A 27346-nucleotide genomic window follows, 5' to 3' on the forward strand; every position below is an offset into this window, starting at 1 on the left:
TTGGTCAGTCATGACCTATGTTGTAGTGACTGACTGATAGGGAACGTCTCGGTTACATATGGTAACCCTCGTTCCCTGAGGGAGGGAACGGAGACGTAGGTCCCGTCGCCACATCTGCTGCCGCCCGCCGGGACGGCCAGCTTTTTCAGGCTTGGCTCCTCAGCAAAAAACTAGTGTGCAATCGCACCAGCTGCTTGTGAAATACCCGCGCTGCGAGGCTGCACAGCTGTTGCAAATGATTGCACGCCAATGTGTATTGGCTTGTTTTAGTTTCACTCGAAGTAGATTGGCCTCTCTAGCGAGATTCCTATTGGTCAGTCATGACCTACGTCTCCGTTCCCTCCCTCAGGGAACGAGGGTTACCATATGTAACCGAGACGTTTTCACTTCACAAGGTACATGCAGTCAATCAAAGTACACCAGGTTTCAAAATACTGGCTATTGTTGACATTACAAAAACTTCATAGACTTTTGTGTTTCAGTTTTACAGGTATTTGCATGCAAAACATGCAATCCACCGTTTTTACACTAAATGTCTTGGTTGGGAACTGTATGTCCACATGTACTGTAATGTTCACATTCAAAAGCATTCCAGTAAAAAGCAAATCATTTTTTATTTCCTTTACTGTTTACCAGCCTCTCTTAGTGAAAGACCGTGGTTGATTACATGGTCAATGATAGTGGCAATTTCATCACTGACTACTGTTCTTGCAGCCCTTGGAATGCCACCACCACTCATTCTTACACCTCTACCTTGCCCTCTCCTTGGGCCTGCTCTTCTCCCTGGCCCTGCACCTCTCACTGCATCTCTCACTGCACCTGCACCTCTCACTGCATCTCTCACTGCACCTGCACCTCTCACTGCACCTCTCACTGCATCTCTCACTGCACCTCTCACTGCATCTCTCACTGCACCTCTCACTGCATCTCTCACTGGACCTCTCACTGAATCTCTCACTGCACCTCTCACTGCACCTCTCACTGCACCTCTCACTGCACCTCTCTCTACACCTCTCACTGCACCTCTCACTGCACCTGCGCCTCTCACTGCACCTGCACCTCTCACTGCACCTGCACTTCTCACTGCACCTGCACCTCTCACTGCATCTCTCACTGGGCCTGCTCTTCTCCCTGGGCCCCTTGCTCTTACTCTTTCTCGTCCAGACATTACTGTGTTTGTCTTTTTCTGTTTCTGTGTCCAAAAACATAACTCCTCAAAGTCCTCCGTTTACTGTATAAGTGTCAATGCAATAGAAAAAAATAACCCCTGCTACTGAGTCTAAGCCAGACTGGAATCAGCTATGGTTGGCCCAATTTACCCAACATAAATCAGCTACGGTGTGTTAATTATTTAATTATTTGTTTATAATCAGCTGAGATATATTGTTTTTGAACTGATATAATTGCAGAAGCAGATGTTTTTATACTGTATCTAAGGTTTGGAATATTGTTTTTGCTATTGTGGGATGGTCTGTGTTAACATTTGTAAATACTACAAAAACAATCCATAATTTTGTTGGGAGGTATAGCTTGTCTGTTAAGAAAATGTAAGCATTGTGGAAATGTGTTCACTGACTGCATATTGTGTGAAAACGACATGAAATGTGTGAATGGTATGGCCACAAAAGACCGATGCTGTGCTAATTGTGTTTAGAGTTTTGAAAATGTGACAACTGGTTGGACAAACGCTTGTTAGCGACTGAAAAAAACTGTAATCAGAGCTCAACATGTATTAATTCCTTATCAACATATAGTATTAATTAATAATGTAAATGAATGAGTTAATAACTGCAATGGGTCAAAACCATGTATTTCAACTTCCAGTTGTCTGCTTTAATCATAAGCTAACTCATGATTATCTGTGTATTAGTTAATACACAGTTAATGCATGTTAATGCATATTAGCGCACCTGTATTGTAAAGTATTACCAATATTTTTGTGGAAACTGTTTGAGGATTTTTGACAATTTTTTTTGACAAGACTTTATTGACACTTTTGACCACTTTGTCCTTCCTGAATTAACGTATTGGTTTCTTTCTTTAAAAAAAGAACCAAATGTTTCTGACCCCAAGCTTTTGAACTATATTGTATGTGATCAACACGTCCACTGCTTTTCATCCATCATGTTTTGGCTGATGTGACTGGAAGTATAAGAGGTGCTTACCAGAAGGACCAGCCGTAGTCCCATGTGTGAGGCCTCCAGTCCTCTGGTCCCAAACTGACTGTGATCTGGAAAACTTGTGTGTACATCATGTGAGCCACCATCCCCAGGAGACCTGTTGAGGAATCAACAAATTCAGTTAGTGATCTCTCATACTGTGTTTGCTCATTGGATAGAAAGAAATTTGTCATTATTTATTCACCCCATGTCATTTCAAACATGCATGACTTGCAACTGGATCATTGAATCTGAGTTGAACTCTTGAGTCATTAATCAGTTCCGACTCTTGGCTCAAAGATCCAGCATGGATAGTAACTTTTTTTTTAAATCGCCTTTTGTGTTCCACCAACAACAAAAAAAAAAAAAAAAAAAAACAGCATTTGAAATGAGGATGAGTAAATTAGGACCGGTTTATGGACATATTTGTATATTTATGGAACTGTCTACACCAGTGTTTCCCAACCTTTTTTTTCTTTCTTTTTGCCACGGAACACTTTTGATCAGTAAAAAAATCACACGGCACACCACTAAGCACTAAAATAACAATAAGGTCATACAGCTAGTTATATGATGTTGTTGGTGATGATAAAACAACAAATTTACAAATCGTCACTGTCGGTCGGAAACCTTGTATTTTTTAAATAATTCAACTGTGTCATAAAAGTTGGAATTATGGCTTTATATGGTCAGACATGTCCAAGTATCATTATAATATATACAATCATTATGATTATATATTATAAATCATTATAATATAAAAGCTCAGATGGAGCTACAAGGTTTTTGACCAGTGAGTGATATTTGTTGTGTCCATCACTGGAACAGCCACATCTAAGGCAGTAAGTGCGTCGCATTACGATCAACTTACAGTTTATAACTCCAAACTCCATGCAGCAATTCATTCATGATAGAGGAGGGTGGAGTTATTAGGGTTGACCGACAGTTTGAGGATCCAGTGTTGGGGTTTAAACACAAGATCTTTTTAATGATTTTCATTGGTTAAATATTTGTAAAACCCACATACAGGCATCAAGGATGACCAGTAGTATTGATTTTGAAAGTAAAAAATATATATAGAGAGAGATACGATGTCTCCGTCTGACAGCGACAATATATTCTTATTTTATAGCATTTATATTTATATTTATTTATTTATTTATTGCCATTTGATAACCTGACAACCTGTAGTGGCACACTACAGTGGTTGGTAAACCCTGGTCTTCAGAATCTGCATTTGCATTGGATATAAACACACTTTCAGTACAGATTTAAAATTCTCTCTGAAAAACACTACTATTAACTTTTGATCCTTTGGATCACAGACAAAATCCATGCATATGTGCAGGTAGAACATGTTCCCTATTAAATACAATATATGATCAGTGAAGGGTGTCCAGTGTACCATCTAGTGTCAAGCGCACAAAACCACCGAGGTATGAATAAGGTGGAGTTGAAACAGTGTAACTGCAAATCCTCACTTGCATTACATTTGTTTTTTTACTTTAAATAAAACTTGTTAGTCTACTGTGATTTCCTCTAAATATGTTTGGTTCAACTGGTTTTGCCTTAAGACCCAGATAATCAGATCAGATGATAATCAGAAACAGCAACAAAAATGTGTTTTAAATCAAACTTTAAAATGAATTTGTGCCACAAAAAAAAAAATGTAGTTTGATTAGACGGACAACCTGTGATGTCAACCACTGAAGATATGGGAATAGATGTTTTTTTTTCTTTGAAAAGTTAAAAGCCTATTTTTATTTTATCCAAATCCATGTTTAACCGCGGTTAGCTAACCACATGAAGGTTCTCTCTCTCTCTCTCTCTCTCTCTCTCTCTCTCTCTCTCTCTCTCTCTCTCTCTCTCTCTCTCTCTCTCTCTCTCTCTCTCTCTCTCTCTCTCTCTCTCTCTCTCTCTCTCTCTCTCTCTCTGCTACAGTTGGAATTAAAAGGCATTAAGTCACCAAATGAACTGGACTATATTGGGTATTAGTTAAAGGTATTCAAATCAAATAATCAGAAACTCAAAAAGCAGCAGACGTTCTGGCATTCTAATTGCTGGGGTTTACCCATGATGCACTGGACTGCAGATAGAGAGGTGTAATCTGGGGATAATTACTTTTTTCCACATCTCATTCTCAAATCAAGTGTGAAATTATTATTAGTTAACCGATTTCACAATTTTTTGATATAACAAGCTATTAAATATCAAATATTTACAGGGTTTTGGAGTTGGTAAGTTTTTAGGATTTTGAAAGAACCAAGGCTGCATTTGATTGACTATGAAATATTAATTACAATTTTAAAATAAAATAACAGTTTTTTTTATTTTAATATATTTTAAAATGTAATTTATTTATTTGATGGTAAAGCTTAATTTTCAGCATCTTTACTCCAATCTTCAGTGTCACATGATCCTTCAAAAATCATTATAATATAGTGATTCTGTGCTATTATTATCAATGTTGAAAACGGTTGCGCTGCTTAATATTTATATAAATAATGGCATTTATTTGAACTTTACTTTTAATTTTGATCAATTTAAGGTGTCCTTGCTGAATAGAATTTTTTTTCTTTTAAGAAATCTTATTGACTCCAAACTATTAAACGGTAAAGGTATAACTGGAAATGCAAATTTTTTTTTTTTACTAAAGTCAGGTAAAATTGTAGTCAAATGTTTTGTCTAATGTTACAAGAAACGTATTTTGTCATTTAAAAGTTCTGTCAGCACTGTTACGAAGTCACTATACTTGAAAATTACAGATTTTGAATGACTAAATTACAGCATGGACTAACAAAAAAAAAGCCCAACATTTTCTATTATGCCCATCATTTGTGACTGTGGTGACACCCAACAGGAGAACAAGGCCATGTGTCTTTAGATGATAAATGTAATGAAGTAATGCGCAATTAGTTTCTCTAAGTGTGAGTTGGGGACAAGGGTGCAGGCCTACCTGAAAGCACGGTGAAGACTGCGGCGAAGGCGTTCAGTTTGAGTCCATCGATCACATTACTGGAGTGAAAAAGCTCCAGGCACATCAGACTGAAGCCAACGACCAGCAGCATGATGTATAGCACCTCAGACACAACTGACAGCCAAAGGACACCTGCAATACACACACACGCACACTGGTGAGCAAAGCGCTCTGCTGTTGCCCCATAATTCTCTCTGTCATTATTCACACGGTCAGATTCAAGTGGAAATTTTACAACTCGCCCCCTGCATTTAAAATGGACATGCATTGGGTACATTTCTGCCTAGTTCTTCTTTACGATGAGTTCAATTTGCAAAGTGCAGATAGGTGTTTTGAGCTCACTAAGTCAATAGTATTATATGACAATTATCTATAATATCGATATGAGCATTATCTATAATAACTGCTCCATGATAGAACACATTACAAATCTAGTGTAAACCTGACAATAGTTTCAGGGTTTTGAAAAATGTTAAACAATGAAACAATATGACTTAAAATTAATAAATATTGCAAGTTATAAAGACAGAATTTTGAGGTATAAACTCGCAATTGCAAGAAAAATGTTAGAATTACGAGTTATAATCTTTTTTTCCACAATTGTGAGATATAAACTCGCAATTCTGACTTTATAACTGGCGATTCTAAAAATGTTCTCGCAATCGCGAGTTTATATCTCACAATACTGACTTTATACCTCACAATTGGGACTTTATGTCTCACAATTCTGAAAAAAAGGTCAGAATTGTGAGATAAAAAGTTGCAATTACTTTCTGGTGCTCAGTCATACAATACAGTGGTATAAATTACTTCATGAATAATGCCTAGATTTTTATTCTACTCTTTAATCCTATAAATTAAAATGTTTTTACAATTAGACAGATTTTGTAATCATTGTGAAAGGTTAGCTACAGGACTGTGGCCAGGAGAAAAGAATGTCGCTCTCTCAACATAGGATCTCAAGGCCACGACTTTACAATGCGTGGCCATGACATAAGGATGTTGTTACTTGTCACCTCAACAAAACGATCTTGTGGCCATGACATTTTATCAAAATTCCCATGAGGTAACATGACATTTCCACTAATTAATATATCATGGCCGTGGCAAACAAAGTGAACCAAACATGTCCCCTCCTTGTCACCGTACCTAATATTTATGAACTGTGATTCAAGAACAGCATTTATTTAAGATGTATATTTTTTATGTAAAAATTCTAAATCTTAAAAAACAATCTTTACTATCACTTGTTTTGATCTATTAAATACATCCTTGCTGAATAAAAGTGTTAATTTATTTAATCTGAACACAGTTGGTGAGTGATTAAAGCATCTTAACCTGAAAAATGACAGCATTATTCAATATTAATGTCTGGAATGTTTGTCTTCAAGAGTTCAAACACATCGGGCACCTTTGAAAGTCTAAATCTTAAAAAGCAATCTTTACTGTCATTTGTTTTGGACAATTAAATTCAATCCTTGATCAATCCCTGAATAAAAGTGTTTATTTCTTTAATCTGAACCCAAAGTTTTGAACACTACTGAAAAAAAAATGTAATAAGAAAAATGCAATATAGAAGCACTTGGACCCTGTAATGGTGCTGTATATTCCAAAAAGAAGTAAACAAATTATTTCTTACTAGAAGTCAGCTTTCTCATTAGTCATTAGCGGTATTTATATTAAACTTGACATGACAGCAACATCTGCAATTTGAAAAACATCTCTGAGCACTCGTGTCTCAAAAGGATGTTTAATATTTTTTTTTTCCTTTTTTCATATTTATGTATTTTTGAGAGATTAGGGAAACATCTAGTAACTATCAGACTGACTTAAGGGTGTTTCCATAACAGCAATCAGCTCCTTCTAATTAGCAGAATTCCCAATCACCCCTGAGCTTCCTCAGAGGACTCGGGAGAGATAGCAGGAGTTGTTTTGGTCTGAGATCATAATGCTATTTTGCTTACTTTCAACATTCGGAGTCTTGTCTGCTGCTACACCTGTGCTACCCATTATGCACTGTGAAATTTGGCTTCGTTTGAGGTTTCCTGACACATTCTCTCACACACATTGTAAATAAAAGATGACAGACTTTGAGAAACACAATTTGTGAGTGATTAAAGCATATTAACCTGAAAAATGACAGTATTATTCAATATTAATGTCTGGAGTGTTTTTCTTCAATAGTTCAAACACATTGGGCACCTTTGAAAGTCTGCCCTGCATTTTTCAGAGGCGAATATAAACAGTGAGTCAATTTTCTTGAGGGCTCCTCGAGGCAGAGAAAAGCATTGTTTGAGGACTTGATATTGTCATTGAGAGAGGATAGAGATAGAAGCACTAAATCTTCTGTCGGCCTGACCTGAGCATATTCAGTAGTCGTAAATCAAATTTCTCATTCTAATTTTTGCACAAACAGGTCTTGATAAGCTTCCGTACAAGACAACACTTAGAGGGCTGAATCTGAAAACACTTCAATCAAAATGTACTTCCATCAGACATCACTCTTTGGCTGATTCCACAAACATCGGCAACTTTGTATCAAACATGATTATCACTGGAGACCTTGAGGAGTCAGTCATGACTTAAAAACCGGAGTCTAAAGAGCAATAGGCAATTGTGTAGTTTGTCTTGCAAATATTCTCCCCTGAAACTGTGGCAGATGTAATTTGCAAGCTAAATTCATTTTCCTTTTTGATTGCGTAGTAATATCTCCAGAATTGTTCAAGGCGAGATGTATTATGCAGTAGTCCCCTGAACAGAAATAAAATTCCATATCCATAAAAATTGTCACATTTTGGTTTGTGGGTGTTTTTTCAACAACAAACCCTGTTGAAATTTAGAAAATTACACTCTCACGGTTTAATTTGTTTGCTAACAGTGTCCAACAGTGGACACAAGCATCACATTAGAATTGTTATCTGTCATAACAGTGTCATTTCCATCACGTCTCAAATTGTGTATTTTGTTTAACAGCATTCTGTGGTGAAAATTAATTATTATTTTTTTTACATTTGTTTGAAAAAGGGCCACACACCTTTTTATTTTATTTATTACTACGCCGATTGGAAATGATGCACTATAAAGTCTATTCACAAGCGACTTTTACTTTTACTTTTCTTTGTTTCAGTCCAGTTTTAAATATTTATAATGGATTTTCATACTTTTAAGATTAAAGCGCTTGGTCTTCCTTGACAAGAATAAAAGTATAAATTATAGATAAAAGGCATTTAAATAGTATAAAAGAATTTTTTAAGTTTTAAAATGACCTTCAGAAAAAAGTTGATAGATTATATTATATAAAGACCCTGGCACTCTACTAAAGAGTGATATTGCATATGGAAATATGGAAGCAGGCCACAACTCTGGTTTCAGTGTGTGCTGTTGGACAAGCCTCAACGGCACTCTAATGACAGCCATTACTCACCTCTCTCAGATGCCGGGGCCAGATCAATAAAACTCCTGCATTTCTCACCTGGAAAGACACAAAACAACCGAAAAGTTAACATCTGTGCTCTACAAGTTCTTTTTTGTGTACCGAGAGTCAGAGAGCTCAACTTCATCTTTACTGTGCTGTTTTCCAGTGATAAGACAACTTCAGCAGTCTGCCTCCCCCTGGATGAATCCATCACTTGAATTTTTTGTCTAAAGAGATTGTAGTGTTTCTTATAGCATTAGCCTCTACGTGTCATTTCGGTATCAGGCATTTTTGATAACACAAACTAAGCATTTTTGCACACTTGCAGCTTAATGTCATGTTACATTTGTAGCATACAACATGGTTTTGCTGCAATTATAGTGATCATATAAATGTGTAGTCTGCATAATGTATGCCTCGATGAAACGAGTAAACCAATTGTCTGTGGTCTGACCAAAATAACTGTTTTAATTAAGATTGTCTTATGTGTCTCTGAGCTAGAACATAAAACGTTTTTGGTGCATCCTCCTAAATTGGACTTTTAATTAAACTGGTGAGGACAATTTGAGGCTGAAGGCTGTTTCTTCAACAAAAAAAAAACTTTAGTCTGCAACTTTCAATTATAATCTTGCCTGTGAAGGGATGAATGAAGATGCTAAACTGTGCCTAAAAGACAGAGGTCAAATAGAAGTGAGAGATTATCTAAAGTAGCAAGGTAATATGAAGACAACAACATAGTAACGTTTGCACATAAAACATATAAAACAATTTAATATGGAACTATTGTGATTGTCATAATAGCATTTTCCTTTTTGGCTATGTGGCTCAATGTGCCCCAGTTCAAAGAATAGGCCTACATTAAATATATTGGCAGTAGCACTACTGCACAAGTCTGCAGACACAACACTCATAATTCTAGGCTTGTCAGACTCAACAAAACTTTATGTACTCTGCCTTTTACATTACAGACCACACAGGCCTTTCAAAGTTTTATTACCTTCAGAAATCAAAATTTAAAGTAGCATTTAAAATTTGGCTAAAGTACAAAAGCAGTTCATATAAATGGCAATAAATTGCACCCCCAAACACTGCCAAACAATGTTCCGTCATTAAAATATCCCACATGTGGTTCCTTACAGAAACCTGCTCTATTGTGACATCAGAAGTGAAGAAATAAATCAAACAGAGGCCACCTACAATGTAACGTTTCAGGACTGACAACACATTGCACAAAATTATTGTTCTGTGTTTCTATGGAACACAACTCACTTCAGAAACTGCGATGAATGACACTGTGGTAAACGCAATGATCTGGTGTCTCGCATGTTTGGTATCTGCTATTCTGACAAAAGTAATATTACCGCGACAAAAGATTTGTTATGTTCAGCAATTTTAACTAAAGCAGAGTTGACGGTCCCGTTGCGATGTCTTCTTTATGCTTGTAAAGGCTGGTTCACAGAGCGTGCCCTTGCAGTGTTGCCATGCCTACTTATTAAAAGTGTTTTGGGATTGTTAAAGTCCCCATGAAATCAAAATTGAAGTTTTTTTGGCTTTTAATTTAAATATGTTCACCTTAAGGTTATCTATAAGCTAGTGTGCTCCATAACAATGCCAAAATTCATTTTAGATTTAGAAGATATAATTGTAAGAGCCATATTTCATATTTCATATTTCAAAATGTATATTTTTATTATGTAAATTTGATACAATCATTATTTATGTTAATTAGTAATTTCCTGTTGAATATACTTCTTTGCTTTATATTTGTTCGTTCCGCGCATGTGCAGTGACGTCCATTTTGTAGCACATGTAAGAAAAGTTTAAAGCTCATGCAATAAGTGATGCTCGTTGGGAGAACACAAAGGTTTTGACCGTATATTATAGCATAAATTGCCTTATAAATATAGTATCTCTTCAAACAAGTTGTTGAGAAGACATCGCTGCACAAGAGGATTATGCTGTATGTAAGAAACGTGATTCTTTGTTGATTTGAAAGAATAAACAGTGATAAACGAACTATATGGATTTCGAGTGTGAGTACAAGGCAAGAAGATACACGTCAAAACTTGTGGAATAAATAAAAGACATTCACATTTCCCGTACATGTAAGTCAAAAGCTTTGTTCATTGTTTAAGTGTGTTTACAAGTGCGCACTTCAATGCACGTTAATGGAAGACCGTGCTTGAGACGTCTGAAGGACTCGTTTCGCTTGTTGTGGCCAAATAGTGCTGTGCAGGATATTGGAGTTATAAATTAATGAAGATCGATCATATTTCCGCATGCAAGAAGTGTTAGTTGTGTAACTTTGATTGTAAGTAAGATTGCACGTCTTGAAGTGTTACAAATGGCGGACAAAAACGACGACGACGACGAAGATGTTGTTACGCGGTCTGAACGCAAGAGGGCGCTAACGGACAAGGGTTTTGGAAGAGAAGCTTCACAACCAGATAAACGCCAGACGAGGCAAGTTGAGACAATTAACTGCAAAATCAAATGAGATTGAATTGCTTATGGAGAACATTTCCAATTTGAATGATGTTGAAAACAAGCAGTTTAAATTCTACAAACGGATGTTTGAAGAATTTATTGAAAGTAATGCAACAGTGTTGTTGTATTTGAAAGATGAAGAGCATGATGCTGATCAGGATTTCTGGTTTCAGCCTAAATTATTATGCTGCAAAAAGTTCATGGAGAAATTGAAGTCATGGATTGAGGAAACTAAACAGTGCAATAAGATGTCTCAAATATGTGATAATGAAGTCTCGCCGATGGACAGTGTGTCAATGGTGTCATCCAGGACGGTCACGTCTAATAAGTCAGGAAGTGGTACAGCATCTGTTTCCAAAAAATCATCAATATCAACAGCATCATCAGCTCGGCTTAAGGAACAAGCTAACAGAGCAGCCGCTTTAAAAGAAAGGCAGGAGTTGGAAATGAAAGAAGCAAAGTTAAAGGCTGAAATGGAAAAGTTGGAAATAGAAACGGCTCTTGCAATGTCTAATGCTAAAATTAAAGTGTATAAAGATTGTGAAGAACAACTACAGTATGCAGATCAAAATGTGGCCATCCAAGCAGCCGATGTAGTCATTCCAAAACAGGAGCATTATGAATATGATGAATACAGTGTAAGATCAAGGCATGGTAAAATGCTATCACGTCCTGAAGCAGTTCACTCAAGTATACCTGCAAGTGTCAGACCTAAGAAAACAAACACTGCGAAGGAATGGTCAACACCAATCAATGAAACATTGTGTGGTAACACTGATACATCAGAATTTCAAAGAGTGTTGCAACGCCAGACAGACATCACAGCAATGCTTGTGAAGAATCAACAGATGTTTTGTTTACCTCAACGTGAGGTTACTTTGTTTCATGGAGATCCACTTGAGTTCAGATCTTTTATGAAGGCGTTTGAACATGCTGTTGACTCCAGAGTTGACAGTAATGCTGACAAGTTGTACTTTCTGGAGCAGTACACTAGAGGTGAGCCCAGAGACATTGTCAAAAGCTGCCAGCACATGCCAAATGATCGTGGTTATGCAAAAGCAATGAGACTCTTGCATGAGAAGTTTGGAAATGAGTTGAAAATTGCGACAGCCTTAATGCAAAAGGCATTCAAATGGCCTGAAATAAAGTCAGAGGATGGAAAATCTTTAAGTGCATTTTCATTGTTCCTGGTTACTTGTCGCAATGTAATGGAGGACAATGAATACATGGATGAGTTAGATAATCCTACCAACATGAGGATTATTATCTCAAAATTGCCCTACAAGTTGCGTGAAAGATGGAGAGCCCATGCTTACGAGTATGAGGAGCACAATAGAATAAGAGCCAAGTTCATTCAGTTGGTTGAGTTTGTTGATCGCCAAGCAAAGGTAATATCAAACCCACTTTTTGGAGATCTGGATGCTTTGGCAGGTGACAAAAACACACAAACAAGTCTTTTCAAGGAGCTAAGCTGAAAAGAGAAGGAAAAGGAAGTAGTAATTTTGCAACTGACTTAAAACAGGTTGGCGAAACTCAAAAAGACTTGACAATGATGAAAAGTAACAGTGCGGCAGTTATTAGTGCTTACACTAAACCTTGTGCATTCTGTGAGAAAAGCCATACATTGGAGCAATGTTATCAGTTTGGTGCTAAGCCATATAAAGACAAATTTGACTTTTTAAGAAAGAATGGATTTTGCTTTGGATGCTTAGTCAAAGGACACTTAAGCAAAGATTGTAACAGAAGAAGCACATGTCAGCTGTGCTCAAAGAGACATCCTAGTATGTTACACTTAACCACACAAGACAAGATTCCTGAGAAGGAAATGGTAAAAGTTGATAGTACTGAAGTTAACACTTTACCCACCACAATGAGTCACAAGACAAGTGCCTGCACTGGGGCCGGAGACGACTGTGTTCTTGCAATAGTACCTGTCAAGATAAAGTCAAAAAAAGGTGATAAGTGCGTGGAAGTGTATGCCTTTGTGGACCCAGGCAGCTCTGCCACTTTTTGTACTGAGGCACTAGCAAGACAGTTGAGTGTCCAAGGCAGAAAGATTGAAATGATGCTAAGCACCATGAACTCAAGCAAACGAGTGGAAAGTTACATGATCACTGACTTGGAAGTGAGTGGATTGGAAGAGAACAACTTCATTGAACTTTCCAAAGTGTTTACACAAAAGAGCATACCAGTTTCAATGGAAAACGTTCCACAACAACACGAAGTTGACAAATGGTCGTACCTTAGTGAAGTGAAGTTGCCTCACATTGATGCTGGAGTGGAGATCCTCATAGGAAACAAGGAGTTCAAGCTTCTGGAACTATGGAGAGTAATAAATAGTAAGCACAATGGGCCATATGCAGTTAAGACTGCCCTTGGATGGATTTTGAATGGACCTCTTAGAGAACCTGAAGACAGCATGCATGGCTATGCACAAACAAGCGTTGCAGTCAACAGAATTTCCCTGGAGAGTGTGGAACAAATGCTGATACAACAATACAATCATGATTTTCCCGAAAGAAATTGCGATGACAAAGCCGAATTATCACAGATAGATCACCAGTTTTTGAAGTCTGTATCTAATTCAGTGCAATTTTCTAATGGTCACTATTACATTGACCTTCCAATCAAGAAAACGGTTGTCCAAATGCCTAACAATCGAAGTGCAGCTGTCCAGCGAGTGTTAAATATCAAAAGGAAATTCCAAAAAAATCACTCCTTTCATGAAGAGTACAAAAACTTCATGACTGGCATGCTGAGCAATGGTTACGCAGTCAAGGTGCCTTCATCACACTTAAGTCGTCAAGATGGTCAAGTCTGGTATATACCTCACCATGGGGTGTACCATCCTCAGAAGAAGAAGCTGAGGGTGGTGTTTGACTGTGCTGCAAGTTTCCAGGGAGTGTCTTTAAATAGTGAGCTATTACAGGGTCCAGACATGACAAATTCACTCATTGGAGTGCTCACCCGCTTCAGACAAGAGTCAGTTGCCATGACGGCAGATGTCGAAGCTATGTATTACCAGGTGAGAGTTCCTGAAAAAGACAGTGACATGCTCCGCTTCTTATGGTGGCCAGATGGAGATGTAGATCAAACCTAGGAAGAGTACAAGATGGTTGTCCATCTCTTTGGAGCAAGATCATCTCCAAGTGTAGCTAATTTCGCTCTTAGGAAGACAGCAGAAGAAAATCGTAGCATGTCATCTGTCGAAGCAGTCCACACAGTATTTAAGAACTTTTATGTAGACGACTGCTTAAGGTCTGTTTCAAGTCATGTTGAAGCAATTGCATTGTACAATGATCTCACAAAACTTTGTACGAGCGGAGGATTTCATCTTACAAAGTGGGCAAGCAACAGTCGTGTATTGTTAGCCTCTTTCCTGAAGGTGAGAGAGTTGAAGATGTAAGAGACTTGGATTTGAGCCGGGATGCACTTCCTGCTGAGAGAGCATTAGGGGTGTTATGGTGTGTCAATTCAGATGTGTTCAAATTCAAAATCAGTTTGAAAGAAAGACCTGTAACAAGAAGAGGAATCCTGTCAGTTACAAGTTCCATCTATGACCCCTTGGGCTTTCTCGCCCCTGTCATATTGCCATCAAAGATTCTAATGCAGCAGTTGTATAAAACCTGTTGACTTTGGAGTTTCAACTTCCGCACAACCACATCATTTCTCAGATGCTAGCGAAGTGTGATTTGGAGTTGTGTCATACCTCAGATTGTTAAACACTGATGGACTCGCACATTGTGCCTTCATGATGAGGAGGTCACGCGTGGCGCCGTTGAAGCAGACCACCATTCCACATATGGAGTTGACCGCTGCAGATGTTGCTGTTAACACAGACAAAATGCTGAAAGATGAACTGGAACTAGAATTGCTTGAATCTGTATTTTGGACTGATAGTACCACTGTTTTGAGATATATTGACAATGAAGTTTTGCGTTTCAAAACGTTTGTGGCCAACAGGATTGCCGTTATAAGGGAGTCGACCAGGCCACAGCAGTGGAGGTACATCAACACCTCAATGAACCCGGCTGATTGTGCATCCAGGGGACTTACTTGTGAAAAGTTCATGAAAAACATGAGTTGGATCCACTGTCCTTCTTTTCTCAAAGAACCAGAGAATAAGTGGCCTGAAACAAATCATGACCTAGCAACAAAAGTGGATGACAGTTAGGTTAAACACTTAGCTTCAGTGAATCTTGTGTGTGCAGTGGATGGCACAGATGCTGTGAACAATTTGATCAATTATTACTCTGGTACAAATTAAAGAGAGCTGTGGCATGGATCCTTCGTTTCAAGGAGATAATTATACAGCGCAGCATTCAAAAAACAGCCAAAGACAAAGAAGTTCAGTTGTGAGACAAAATACACAGCAGAAAACCGCAAAGCTCTAACAATACAAGACTTAACAAGGGCTGAAAATGAAATCATCAAATTCAGTCAAAGTCAAGTGTTCAAAGAAGAAATTTCTTCATTGCAAAAAGGTAATTCATCTGTTAAAAGGAACAGTTGCCTGTCCAAACTGGATCCAATACTTCAGGATGGATTGCTGAGAGTTGGAGGTCGTCTTGGTAGATCTGCAATGCCTGAGCATGTGAAGCATCCTATCATTATACCCAAACATTCACATGTCACAACTTTAATCTTAAGAGACATTCATGAGAGAATTGGACATTGTGGAAGGAACTATATTCTTTCAAAGTTGCGACAAAAATTCTGGCTTCCTTCTGCAAACTCCATTGTCAGAAAGTTTCTCTCCAGATGTGTGACATGTAGAAAGATTAGAGCAAAGGCTGTAGAGCAGAAGATGTCAGAGCTGCCACACGACAGAATAATGCCAGATCAACCACCCTTCACCAATGTTGGGGTAGACTACTTTGGACCGTTTGAAGTCAGACAAGGTAGAAGTAATGTTAAAAGATATGGCGAATTGTTTACCTGCCTAACAAGAAGAGCTGTGCATATTGAAGTTGCACATCCGCTAGACACAGACTCGTGTTTAAATGCCATCCGACGTTTTGTGTGCAGGAGAGGGCAGGTGTCAATCATGAGAAGTGACAACGGTACTAATTTCATTGGTGCTGAGACTGAACTGCGTAAGGCCATTCAACAATGGAATCAATCAAAAATCGAAAGTACTCTCATGCAGAAAGGAATACAATGGATATTCAACCCACCTTCTGGATCTCATTTCGGTGGAGTGTGGGAAAGACAGATAAGGTCTGTTAGAAAAATCTTGAGATCTGTACTGAAATAACAAACACTTAATGATGAGAGCTTGCATACATTCCTGTGTGAAGTGGAAGCAATAATAAATGACAGACCACTTACCATTACAACCGATGATCCAACAGATCTTGAACCTTTGACACCTAATCACCTGTTATTAATGAAAAGGAAACCAGCCTTACCGCCTGGACTTTTCCAAAAACAAGATGTATATGCACGGCGCAAGTGGAAGCAAGTTCAGTATCTTGCTGACCTATTCTGGAAGCGATGGGTGCGTGAATATTTGCCCTTACTCCAGGAGCGTCAAAAATGGAATCAAGTAAAGAAAAATCTTGCAGTTGGCGATGTCGTCCTGATAATAGATGACTCTTCACCAAGAAATTCATGGGTCTTTGGAAGAATTATGAAAGTGTTTCCAGATAACAAAGGACTGGTAAGACGTGTGTTGGTTAAAACTAAGACCAATACATTGGAAAGGCCTTTTGATAAGTTGTGCCTTATTTGTGAAATGGACTGTTAAATGCTCTTCAACATCAAGGACAGTTTCTATGCCACACAAAGAAATTGATAGTTCAAAATTGATAATGAGCACTTAATGTTTCTAAAGTGATGTATAATATAAATATTGTTTCAGTATGGCTCCATTGTTTTTTGTTAAAAAGGTAATTGTCAGTTTGCCTGCCTGTCAATTAGGGGCCGGAAATGTAAGAGCCATATTTCATATTTCATATTTCAAAATGTATATTTTTATTATGTAAATTTGATACAATCATTATTTATGTTAATTATTAATTTCCTGTTGAATATACTTCTTTGCTTTAAATTTTTTCGTTCTGCGCATGTGCAGTAACGTCCATTTTGTAGCACATGTAAGAAAAGTTTGAAGCTCATGCAATAAGTGCAGATGCTCGTTGGGAGAACACAAAGCTTTTGACCGTATATTATAGCATAAATTGCCTTATAAATATAGTATCTCTTCAAACAAGTTGTTGAGAAGACATCGCTGCACAAGAGGATTATGCTGTATGTAAGAAACGTGATTCTTTGTTGATTTGAAAGAATAAACAGTGATAAACGAACTAAATGGATTTCGAGTGTGAGTACAAGGCAAGAAGATACGCGTCAAAACTTGTGGAATAAATAAAAGACATTCACATGTCCCGTACAATAATCATTCAAAACTTAGTCTCTCACTTCCACCAAAATGGATCAACGATTTTGATGACATCACTCTGCACTTCAGCTACTCGTCAGATTTTCTGTCCAATCATATGTTTCCTAAAATTTGAAGCATCCTGTCCCCTGCACTATAAATGCATAGATTCTGAAGCTGTGGCTGTAATCGGTCACTTGTTCAGACAATCATTTTCTATGTGGTGAACACAAAACGTATCGGACCCATTTGAATTCTACACAGAATGCTGTATTTTAAATCGATTTTGAGGAGATTAGGAGGAGAAACGTCTTGACCGACTCGGCATTAGAAACAGCTCTGACGAGTAGAAGCGATAACACAAACATAAATTACATACTTTTCAAACTACACATTCTTAGCATGACTATGACTACTTTTTTTTACCTTTTTGTTGAGACTATTACTTTTTGCTTTAGTAACAGTTTCATAAAACATCTGAATCTATTAGACTGTGGCTGTCATCTGTCAAATGCAGTTTTACTGAGCTCAGCAGACGAGCTGAGATATAAACAAAACGCTATTGGCTATTTTTTAAAAGGGGAGGAGCAACTCAATATGTCCCAACCTGACTTCCTGTTTCATTGGAAATTATGTCAGCACATTGAAAAATGGTGCACATTTCAAGGCACTTCAGTGGACCTTTAAGCTTGGCTCATAAAGCGTTACAGAGTTATTAAAGTGAGCAGGTGCAGGTCGTGATATTTCAGTATTATTTTCAGCAAAAAGCATTTTTGATTAATTTCGTTCTTTTATGGGCTGGTTATTGTTCGCTGTTTTTCTAGCAAGATCTGGCAACAGGAATGAGCCAAGACCTTTAATTTCTTGCACCTCATACACAGAAGAGAGAAACATCTCAGACGCATGTTAAAATACATGATTAACAACTAGTTGTTCAGTTCGGATCCGTCCACACTGCATTAGTAAACGTGGTTGTCAGTAGCTGCATTTTTTTAGGAGTTAATTTGGTTGTAGAATGCGGTTGTCACTCCCGTAAATGACTGAAGTGTGTGTGTACAGAACAGGATTAAGCTCTAAAAGGTGAACTGACAACCGAATTTATAGCTGCAGTGTGTACATGGCCAGAAAGTAGTTCAGAATGTGACTGATCACACATTAGGTTGCCATTGAACATGACAGGGTGTCATATTATGGTTCCCTTTTGAGGGAACTCGATGATGCTTTGGGAATGCCCCTGCGTCTGAAGCACTTGTGTCACTAGTCCAATGGCGAGAGTAAGCGTCACAGGCGGGTGACGTCACAACCAGGAAATGATAAAAGCATATCCGGTCTGACCAGCGTTAGCTTCTGTGCCTCATCAAGCGCTCTGTGTTTATACTGTCTGTCTTATTTATTGCTGTCTGTCACTAAATCAGTCACAAGCATAAATATTATGGCGAACAAACAAACTTTAGATTGTGGGTTCCTCGCTGCCCTCGTTTCGTTACGGGTGGGGATACACACGATTTATGTGTTGTTTGTTTGGAACGGAGCATGCTCAGCGCTCGGGGCCCCCGTCGTGGCACAATATTGAGCGCAATATTGGCCCCCATTGTTGCCGAGGCAGCACGGAAGCTGGTATTATGGGGTTCGCAAATGGATCTCCCGGAGGGGTTAGAAACAGGCTCCGCCTTTTCTCTGCTTTCACCCAGGGGATCCAGCGCTCTCTCTCTCTGGGATCGGAAGCCCGCGCCGTGGCTTCTTCTGCCCTGGTAGAGACCCCAGTGTTTCAGCAGTCTATCACTGAGGAAGTAGAGGTGCTGAGGATCGATGCGGGGGAATAAAAACTCACCACCCTCATCTATGAAGAGCATGTTCGAAGAAAAGGCATAGCTCTATAAAAAAATTAAAATAAGGAGGCGGGCTGTGTTCATTTATAAAATATGTGTGCACTATCGGGAGTTTCCCCCGCTACTGTTTACTTTAAAAAAAAAAAACTATGCAATAAGAATCGAGTGGCTGAGGCAACGCATAGATTAAAGAGATACGTAGTGTATTGCAAGCTATGAATTTATGATTCTTTTATTGTATGTTGAATCTTTTTTCTATATATAACTATATATATATACAGCCTTTCATCCAGACCGTGATAACTTGTCTGCTTGATCTTTTGCTGTTTAATTTTGTGTAATTAAATAAGTTGGCTACATTTTATTTTTGAGAAATTAAATGTTATAATACGGTGCTGCAGCTGTCCACCTTAGAGGAGATGGATGTGCTGAGCATCGAGTTAAGGGAATTGAAGAATCTCAATCCCCTGTGTACAATGCGTTTTTGGAGTTTATAACTTCCATGTCAGGGCCTTCCAGTTTTTCCTGATCTTTACTAATAAAATTCGAGATCCCGGATCAAACCCTTTCAGCTTTGTTTTTTAGTTCTCAAAATATCTATTTAATAAAGTGGGTTGAAAGAGCTTGGGCATGGGCCATTGCCAAAGGCAGAACAGACGCTTGAGAGCTATCAGTCCCGTCAAGGCTCCCCTTAAGGCTCGGCATTACCCTCCAGGCCATTTAGAACTACTATGGCGCAGATGGGTAAGACTGCTGGGCAGAGCAGCCCCAGGCATTAACAAACTCCTTGTACAGGACAGAGTGTCGTTTCCTGTGCTTCCCCTCCGAAAGATTGGGGGCAGGGATGGCATTCTCAACCGAAGCCTTTGAAGCAGAATATGGATCTGAGGACCGTTGTTTCTGTGAAAAAGGCTTCGGCCAAGGTCCTGACGCCACTGGTGTCAGACCTCTGAGGGCAGGCACCGACCAGGCTGGAGCGGTGTACACCTCAGTATAAGGTTCCCGTCCCACCTCTGTACCCTCAGGGGGCTGTTCTGCCAACCCTGCCACCCTTGGTGCCTCGGGGAGCAGCGGTCTCCAGCGACCACACGGCTCAGTGTCACCACGACGCTGTGTCAAACTCGCACCCTCTGAGGGGGGTTCAAAAACAGTCAGTTCGGTTGTTTCCTGCCAGTATGCTTCAGATCACCGAAGTGGCTGTTCCAATTACACCAGAAGCCAGTCTCGAGAGGCTGGTTCCCTAAGTAGATTATCTGACAGAATAGAAAAATCTGCCAAATATATCTCAGTGTGTCCTGCAGATCATAGAGTAAGGCTATAGAATCCAGTTTGGTTCTCTTCTGCCACGCTACAACATGGTGTTGCTCATGTTGTGAGTGTACCCCTAGCAGGCTCTGGTAATGGAGCAAGAAATGAAGACTAGCAAAGGAAGCTATAGAACAGTTGTATTCACCCGACAAAGAATCAAGTTTTTACAGCCGTTACTTCATTGTTCCGAAAAAGGATGGGGGGTTGCATCCTATACTATCTTCGTCAGATGAATTGTGCAGTCAAGAAACTCAAGTTCAAAATGCTGACACTCAATCAGACCATGACTGAAATCAGATCCTAGGGCTGGTTTGTCACGATAGATCTAAAAGACGCATTCTTCCATGTCTCCATCCTCCTTTAGCACAGAAAGTTACTTAGGTTTTCTTTCGGGGGCAAAGAATACCAATATCGGGTGCTTCCATTAGGTCTAGCTATCACCCCGGACGTTCACCAAATGAGTAGATGCAGCTCTGGCCCCGTTCAGGCTGCAGGGCATACGCATTTTGAACTAAATAAATAATAAATAAATAAATCACTCACTCGCGTGTCGCGGCAAGATGGCGCCTGTGTTTGGCTTGGCCGCTGCTGCATCGCATCTGTGTAAACTTTTTACGTTTGTACTCACCATATATGTTGTCATATCAGCCCTATCGTCTGACTATAGTGTCTTTGCTGCAAGGACTTATGATCGACGCTCGTTGTTGGACATCAGAGTGTCTATGGAAAGACTCTTTGAAAGTTGGGAAAGTTTCAGACAAACCTTTCCGCCCCCGTTCGTGCGTCCTCCTTCATCACCTGAGTACCGGCTCCTGTTTACAGCCAGGGGACCTGGGAATCCTAAGAAGAGACCGAAGAGAAGGGGTTGCAGAGCTGGTGTTCAAGTCAAGAGAAGGCACCAATCCTGGTCGGGGGTGCTCTGGCCATATCGCGGGGAACGATTCCGGTGGCTGCGACTAGTTTCCCCCCTAATTACGGGTAAAAATGCTCCTCAGCACCAACACCCCGCGATGCTTTTACCGGTTGGATCTGAACCTCGCGTGTACCAGCAATTTGTTGATGGGATCGTGATGGACTTGCCATTACCGATGTTCTCTGTGTCGCCTGACCAGCGACAGACAATTCGCCGCAACTGGAGACCTCGTGGTTGTGTCAGCTGTTTACGGTCAGTTCCGTCACAATCAGCTGTTCTTGATGCCGGTCTGTCGAACGCTACATTACGCCTCTTTGCCTTGCTTAACGCCCGTTCCATCTCTAATAAATCGTTTATTCTTAACTCTTCGGGGTCGCCGATCACGCCGGCGTGATCAAGTTACATGACCAGTTTAAGACGTCGAAGCATAAAAACAAAGTCACGTTGAGCGCTGCCGTCCACTTCTGTCGAAAGTGCTGGCTTGAAATTCTATTTTACTTTTTGTTTTGTGTTGATAGACCAAGTAAAAACGGAGATATGATCATTTAAACTTTATATAAAAAAATACTGACGCGTTCGTAAAAGAACGCAAGATGGGATGCGACAGGCGTTGCATTTATTCTAAAAACTTCGTCGTTTTTTGTCATAAAACAAAACGGAGAAAAATGTGTGAATCTGCTGACTCTGCTCTTCAGGATGCACGTTTGAGGGAATGGAGGAGGAGCCAACTGAGCTAAGACGCAAAATTGAAAGGCAGAGGATTTACGGAGTTGATAAAGAGAGACATATATCTACGTTATATATAGAGAGAGAGATTATTGATAGTTTTTGGAAGAGTTTGAGTAGATTTTGAGAGTAGTTTAGGAGTAGTGTAGATAGTTTAGGTAGTTTAGGAGTAGTTTAGGTAGTTTAGGAGTAGATTTAGATAAACTGTTTTGAGGAGAGGCACAGATAAAAAATAAAAATAAAAAAACACCTGATATTTGTTGTAAATAGTTGTATGTATAATTTGATTTTGTGTTCATTTTACCTTTTGTATGGTATATTTGCACTATTGAGGAACCCCTCTTACTCAAGGAATGAAATCCCTGTAATGTAGCTATCTGTGTAATTGTACATGAAGTGTTTTGTAGAGTTTCTAAGCAAAAAAGAAAAGAAAAAACGCCTATTGCCACACCTGCTTTTTGCTGCATATAGTTTAATTTTATCTCAATTTTACATTTTTTTATGTTGAATTTGCACTATTTGCGAACCCTCATACTCTGGGAATGCAAGGCCTTAAATATAGCTCTCTGAATAATTGTGTGCACAACATTTTTTTAAAAAGTGGCTGAGCTAAAAAGAAAGAAAAAAAGCCTATGGCTACACCCGCTTTTTTTTGTAAATCATATTTTTTTTGTATATAGGTTGATTATATCTGAATTGTACCTGTATATGTTGACATTTACAACTTTTGTTTACATTTTAAACCTTTTAAAATGCTTCATTGAGCATGTTTGTGTTTTTTGTAGTAGAAAAGCTATAATTTTTCTATTCGGATTTTGTGTTTTTTGTGTGATTTTGGGTCCAGTATGTTGATAGAGTACATCAAAGTGAAAAACTAATTGTCTGATCATATAGGTGATGTTGTGCTGAAAAAAATTATACCAAACATTGGTATGGTAAACATTTGTTTATGTTGCAAAATTTAAAAAAAATAAAAGTACTCAAAAACGGCCAAAATAGCCCAAGACTCCGAAGGGTTAATGAGCTTTTTATGAGTAAGAATATTGATTTTATGTTTCTTACGGAAACGTGGCAAAGGGAAAATGAGTTTGTTCACCTAAACGAGCTCTGTCCTGTTGGCTGTTCTGTTACTGGGATGCCCCGATTGGCACGTCGTGGTGGTGGACTTGCTGTTGTGCAGCGTGACAGTTTTATGTGTAGAGTGATTAACTCAGAAAATGTTGCCTCTTTTGAATCTCAAACGCTTAAAGTAGGCTCTTCTAATGTTTTTTACAGCGTGTTAATTTACCGCCCTCCTGGGCCGGCAGGGTTCTTTCTCACTGATTTTACTGACGTTTTATCATCTATCATCAAACTTGAGAAGGTTTTAATTATTGGGGACTTTAACTTGCATATTGATGATTCTACATGCAATACAGCTGCTAATATCCTTTCTATTGCAGACTCTTTTAACTTCACTCAGCACGTTACTGGACCCACGCACATTAAGGGTCACACCCTGGACCTTGTTTTTTCTCTTGGTCTAGATATTGTAAATACACATGTGGAAGATGTACATGTGAGTGATCATAGCTGTGTGTTTTTTAATATTAACTTTTCTCAAGTTCCTCCGCCCCAGAGAACTATGACACAAAGGCGGATTATTAATCAAGAGACTGCAGAGAGGTTCTCTGCCTTGTTTGACCCATGTTCTCTGATAGGATGTACTGATGATGATGAATTTATCCTATCTTTTAATGGTCAATGCTTATCGATTCTGGATAAAGTAGCACCAGTTAAATTGAGCGGTGTCTCCCACAATAAAACCTGTCCATGGATTGATGAAGCTATCTTAAATTTTAGGAGAAATTGTAGAAAAGTGGAGCGTCTTTGGAAATCTTCTAAACTCGAGGTTCACAGGCTCCATCTTAAAGATCTAATGGTCACCTTGAATGAGATGTTGAAAAAGGCGAGAATGTTTTATTTTTCTCAACTTATTTCTTCGAATAAGCACAATCCCAAAATCTTATTCAACACCATTAATACAATAGTTTCTCCAACTAGCTCTCAAACTACTGTATTATCTAGATCTGACTGTAATGAATTCCTCAACTTTTTTGTTAATAAGATCAGAGATGTTAGGGCTATCATTGAACCTCCATTGGCTCAGAGCTTTGCCTGTGACTGGTCCCCTCCGCATTGTTGGTCCAGTTTTACACCGGTGACGTTACTTGATATTACCTCTCTGTTACATTCTATGAAATTGTCATTTTGTCCTATGGATGTTGTTCCTACTGTGCTATTTGTACAAGTTTTTGACTATATTGGCCCCTGTATTGTTGAGATGCTTAACTCCTCACTCTTAAATGGGGTTGTTCCTGCTTTTTTTAAACAAGCCGTTGTTAAGCGTATACTTAAAAAAACTAATCTGGATCCGCTACAACCGAAAAACTATAGACCAATTTCGAAGCTTCCTTTCATGTCAAAAATTCTAGAAAAAGTTGTAGCTGAAAAACTCACCCTTTTCCTAGAGAATCATGAGTTATTTGACAAATTACAGTCTGGTTTTCGCAAAAAACATTCCACAGAAACAGCGTTACTTAAAGTCTCAAGTGATATTATGATGTCAGCTGACTCTAAAAAATACACATTGTTGGTCCTATTGGACCTCTCATCAGCTTTTGACACAATTGATCATAATATTATGATAAATAGACTTCGTGATCTGGTTGGCATGTCGGGATCAGTCTTTAAATGGTTTTTGAGACTCAATGCCAAGAAGGGTGTGCTTTCTCCACTACAGAGAACCATTTTCCCTGGTGTAGTTTGGGAATCAGTCACGATGTGTGTCGTTCAATCGCCCGCTCGTGTAGCTGCTATCCTCATAGCCACGAAAGATTTAAAGCTAGGTCAGTCACGCACTGTGAAACAGTTTCAGAGACTGTTAGGCCCCATGGCATTGGCGTCCAATGTGATGCCCTTTGGCCTGCTGTACATGAGACCTTTGCAGTGGTGGCTTAGGACCAAAGGGTTCTCCCCGAGGGGAAACCCACTTTGTATGATCAAGAATACGCGGCAGTGTCTCCGCGCCTTGGTTATATGGAGGAAACCTTGGTTCCTATTCCAGGCTCCAGTGTTAGGAGCTCTTTGCTATCGGGGTTGCTCTCTCGATTGATGCTTCCCTCAATGGCTGGGGAGAGGTAGTGGAAGGCCGCTCAGCTCAGGGTCTCTGGAGGAGTCATCATCTTTCGTGGCATATAAATTGCCTGGAGATGATGGCAGTCGTCAATGCGTTGAGACACTTCCTCCCAGACCTGAGGGGCCATCATGTGCTTGTCCGGTCAGACAACACATTGATGGTCTCATATATAAATCATCAAGGGGATCTGCATTCACGTCCACTGTGCTAACTGGCCCACCAGATTATCTTGTGGTCCCTAGGGAAGCTGCTCTCCCTGAGAGCAGTTTATATTCCGGGGCATCAGAATGTAGGAGCAGACATCCTGTTGAGGCAGTGGCTGAGGCCCGAGGACTGGAGGCTCTACACCAAGGTGTTGGAGCACATTTGGGGAGTTTATGGCCAGGCACAAGTGGATCTGTTCGCGTCTCAGGATACAACGCACTGTCCACTTTGGTTCTCCCTCACACGCCCAGCTCCCTTGGGGACGCTGTGGTATAGACATGGCCGAGGCTACATCTGTACGTTTTCCCCCGATTACTCTGCAGTAGGGCTGCACAATTAATCGTATTTCTAATCGCGATTACGATTACGGATGCCACGATTACGTAATCGTTCAAAGCCGCGATTACAAAAGAAAATCCACTCTGCGTGTGTGTTTAGAGCATAAATATGTTATGAGAGGCGAATCACGGCTACTTCAGAAAACCCTGCACAATATGACATACCAGGCAGTGACGAAAGTGTACGCTGAAATAAAAAGACTTTCACCTCAGAAAAACGGACTTTACTGTCCTGTCAGCCGTTATACTGTGCTCGTAGCGCGCACTCTTCAATTGCACGCGCAAATGCGGCGGCGCGCGCTGTGTTTCGCTTCACTGTATAAAGTGCAAAAGAAACTACGAGCATGCAACGTCGTTACAATGTAAATTAGTAAGTCACGAAATAAAAGTAAAATACCAATAAATCACGTGTTAGCTGAGAAGGATTTGCATGCATGTATGATTTTCATTCTATTCACCAGGAGCTGTTTCTTGTTAGTATTGTGTATTTACCATGGTAAGTGTCATTTCCATAACCCCAAAATGCCACTTTATTTTCACTTTGTGTTATTTTTTTTATTTTTAAATGACTGAGCTGGCTCATATCAACATTGTATCAACAAAAACTATTTTGTGACTGCTATTTAATTGCTTTAGCATAGTCCTAATGTTTATCTATTAGTAGTCTTTACTATTAGTAATTCTTACAATTGATGTGTATGTTAAGTAAAGGGGGACAGTACTTGTGTGTGTGTGTGTGTGTTAACAATTTTTTTGTAAACATGTATTATAATACGCCTATATATATTCAATGTAAATTGTGATAATCGTAATTAATAATCGCAATTACAATTTCAAGGGAATAATCGGCAATTATGATTTTTGTGATAATCGTGCAGCTCTACTCTGCAGCCAGGAGTTCTGGTGGAGGTCTGCCGGGACGGAATAAGTCTACTACTAGTAGCACAGTACTGGCCGAGCTGACTAGTTCTTGGACCTGGTGTCCCTCCTCGATGGCTCTCCCTTGGAGATTCCGGTCAGGGGGGACCTTCGGTCTCAAGTGGGAGGGGTGACCCTTTACCCCACCCCTGCAGGATTTGGTATGCGGCAGGCTGGTCCTCTTTGCTCTAATTCGTAAGGTTTTACAACTTCGACCTGAGTGCTGAGCCCCAGGTTCACTGGTGCTCTTGTCTTAGTTGTGCTCTCAGTATTCACACAGACAGGCTCTGGTCGCTATGACGTTCAGGCATTCTCGTTCCCAAAGCGTCATCAACTGAAACCCTAGTTCCCTGAGAAGGGAACGAGACACTGCGTCACTTTGCCTTACTCACTGCATTCTTGTTATCGACATTCTTGTTATCGGCTTAATTGAAGCTGCTGCTGGTCAGACTGGATGTGCTTTTATCATTTCATGGTCGTGACCTCACTCTTGCCATTGGACTAGTTGACAC

General features: G+C 39.4%; 1 protein-coding gene across 1 annotated transcript in view; it reads right to left on the reverse strand.

The window, feature by feature from the left end:
• The window catches only part of gsg1l (gsg1-like), a 52897-nt gene that overhangs the window by 16806 nt on the left and 8745 nt on the right, over window positions 1-27346 (reverse strand). Inside the window, exons 2-4 of the mRNA XM_077212614.1 lie at window positions 8561-8608; window positions 5116-5268; window positions 2166-2277 (exon numbers count right to left, since the gene is read on the reverse strand). Of these exons, the coding sequence (XP_077068729.1) occupies window positions 2166-2277; window positions 5116-5268; window positions 8561-8608 (313 nt within the window). The remainder of the gene's footprint in view (window positions 1-2165; window positions 2278-5115; window positions 5269-8560; window positions 8609-27346) is intronic.

This window comes from Siphateles boraxobius, unplaced genomic scaffold (genome assembly GCF_051911475.1).
Source record: "Siphateles boraxobius isolate OS27281-9 unplaced genomic scaffold, OSU_SipBor_1 66, whole genome shotgun sequence".
Taxonomy (NCBI): domain Eukaryota; kingdom Metazoa; phylum Chordata; class Actinopteri; order Cypriniformes; family Leuciscidae; genus Siphateles; species Siphateles boraxobius.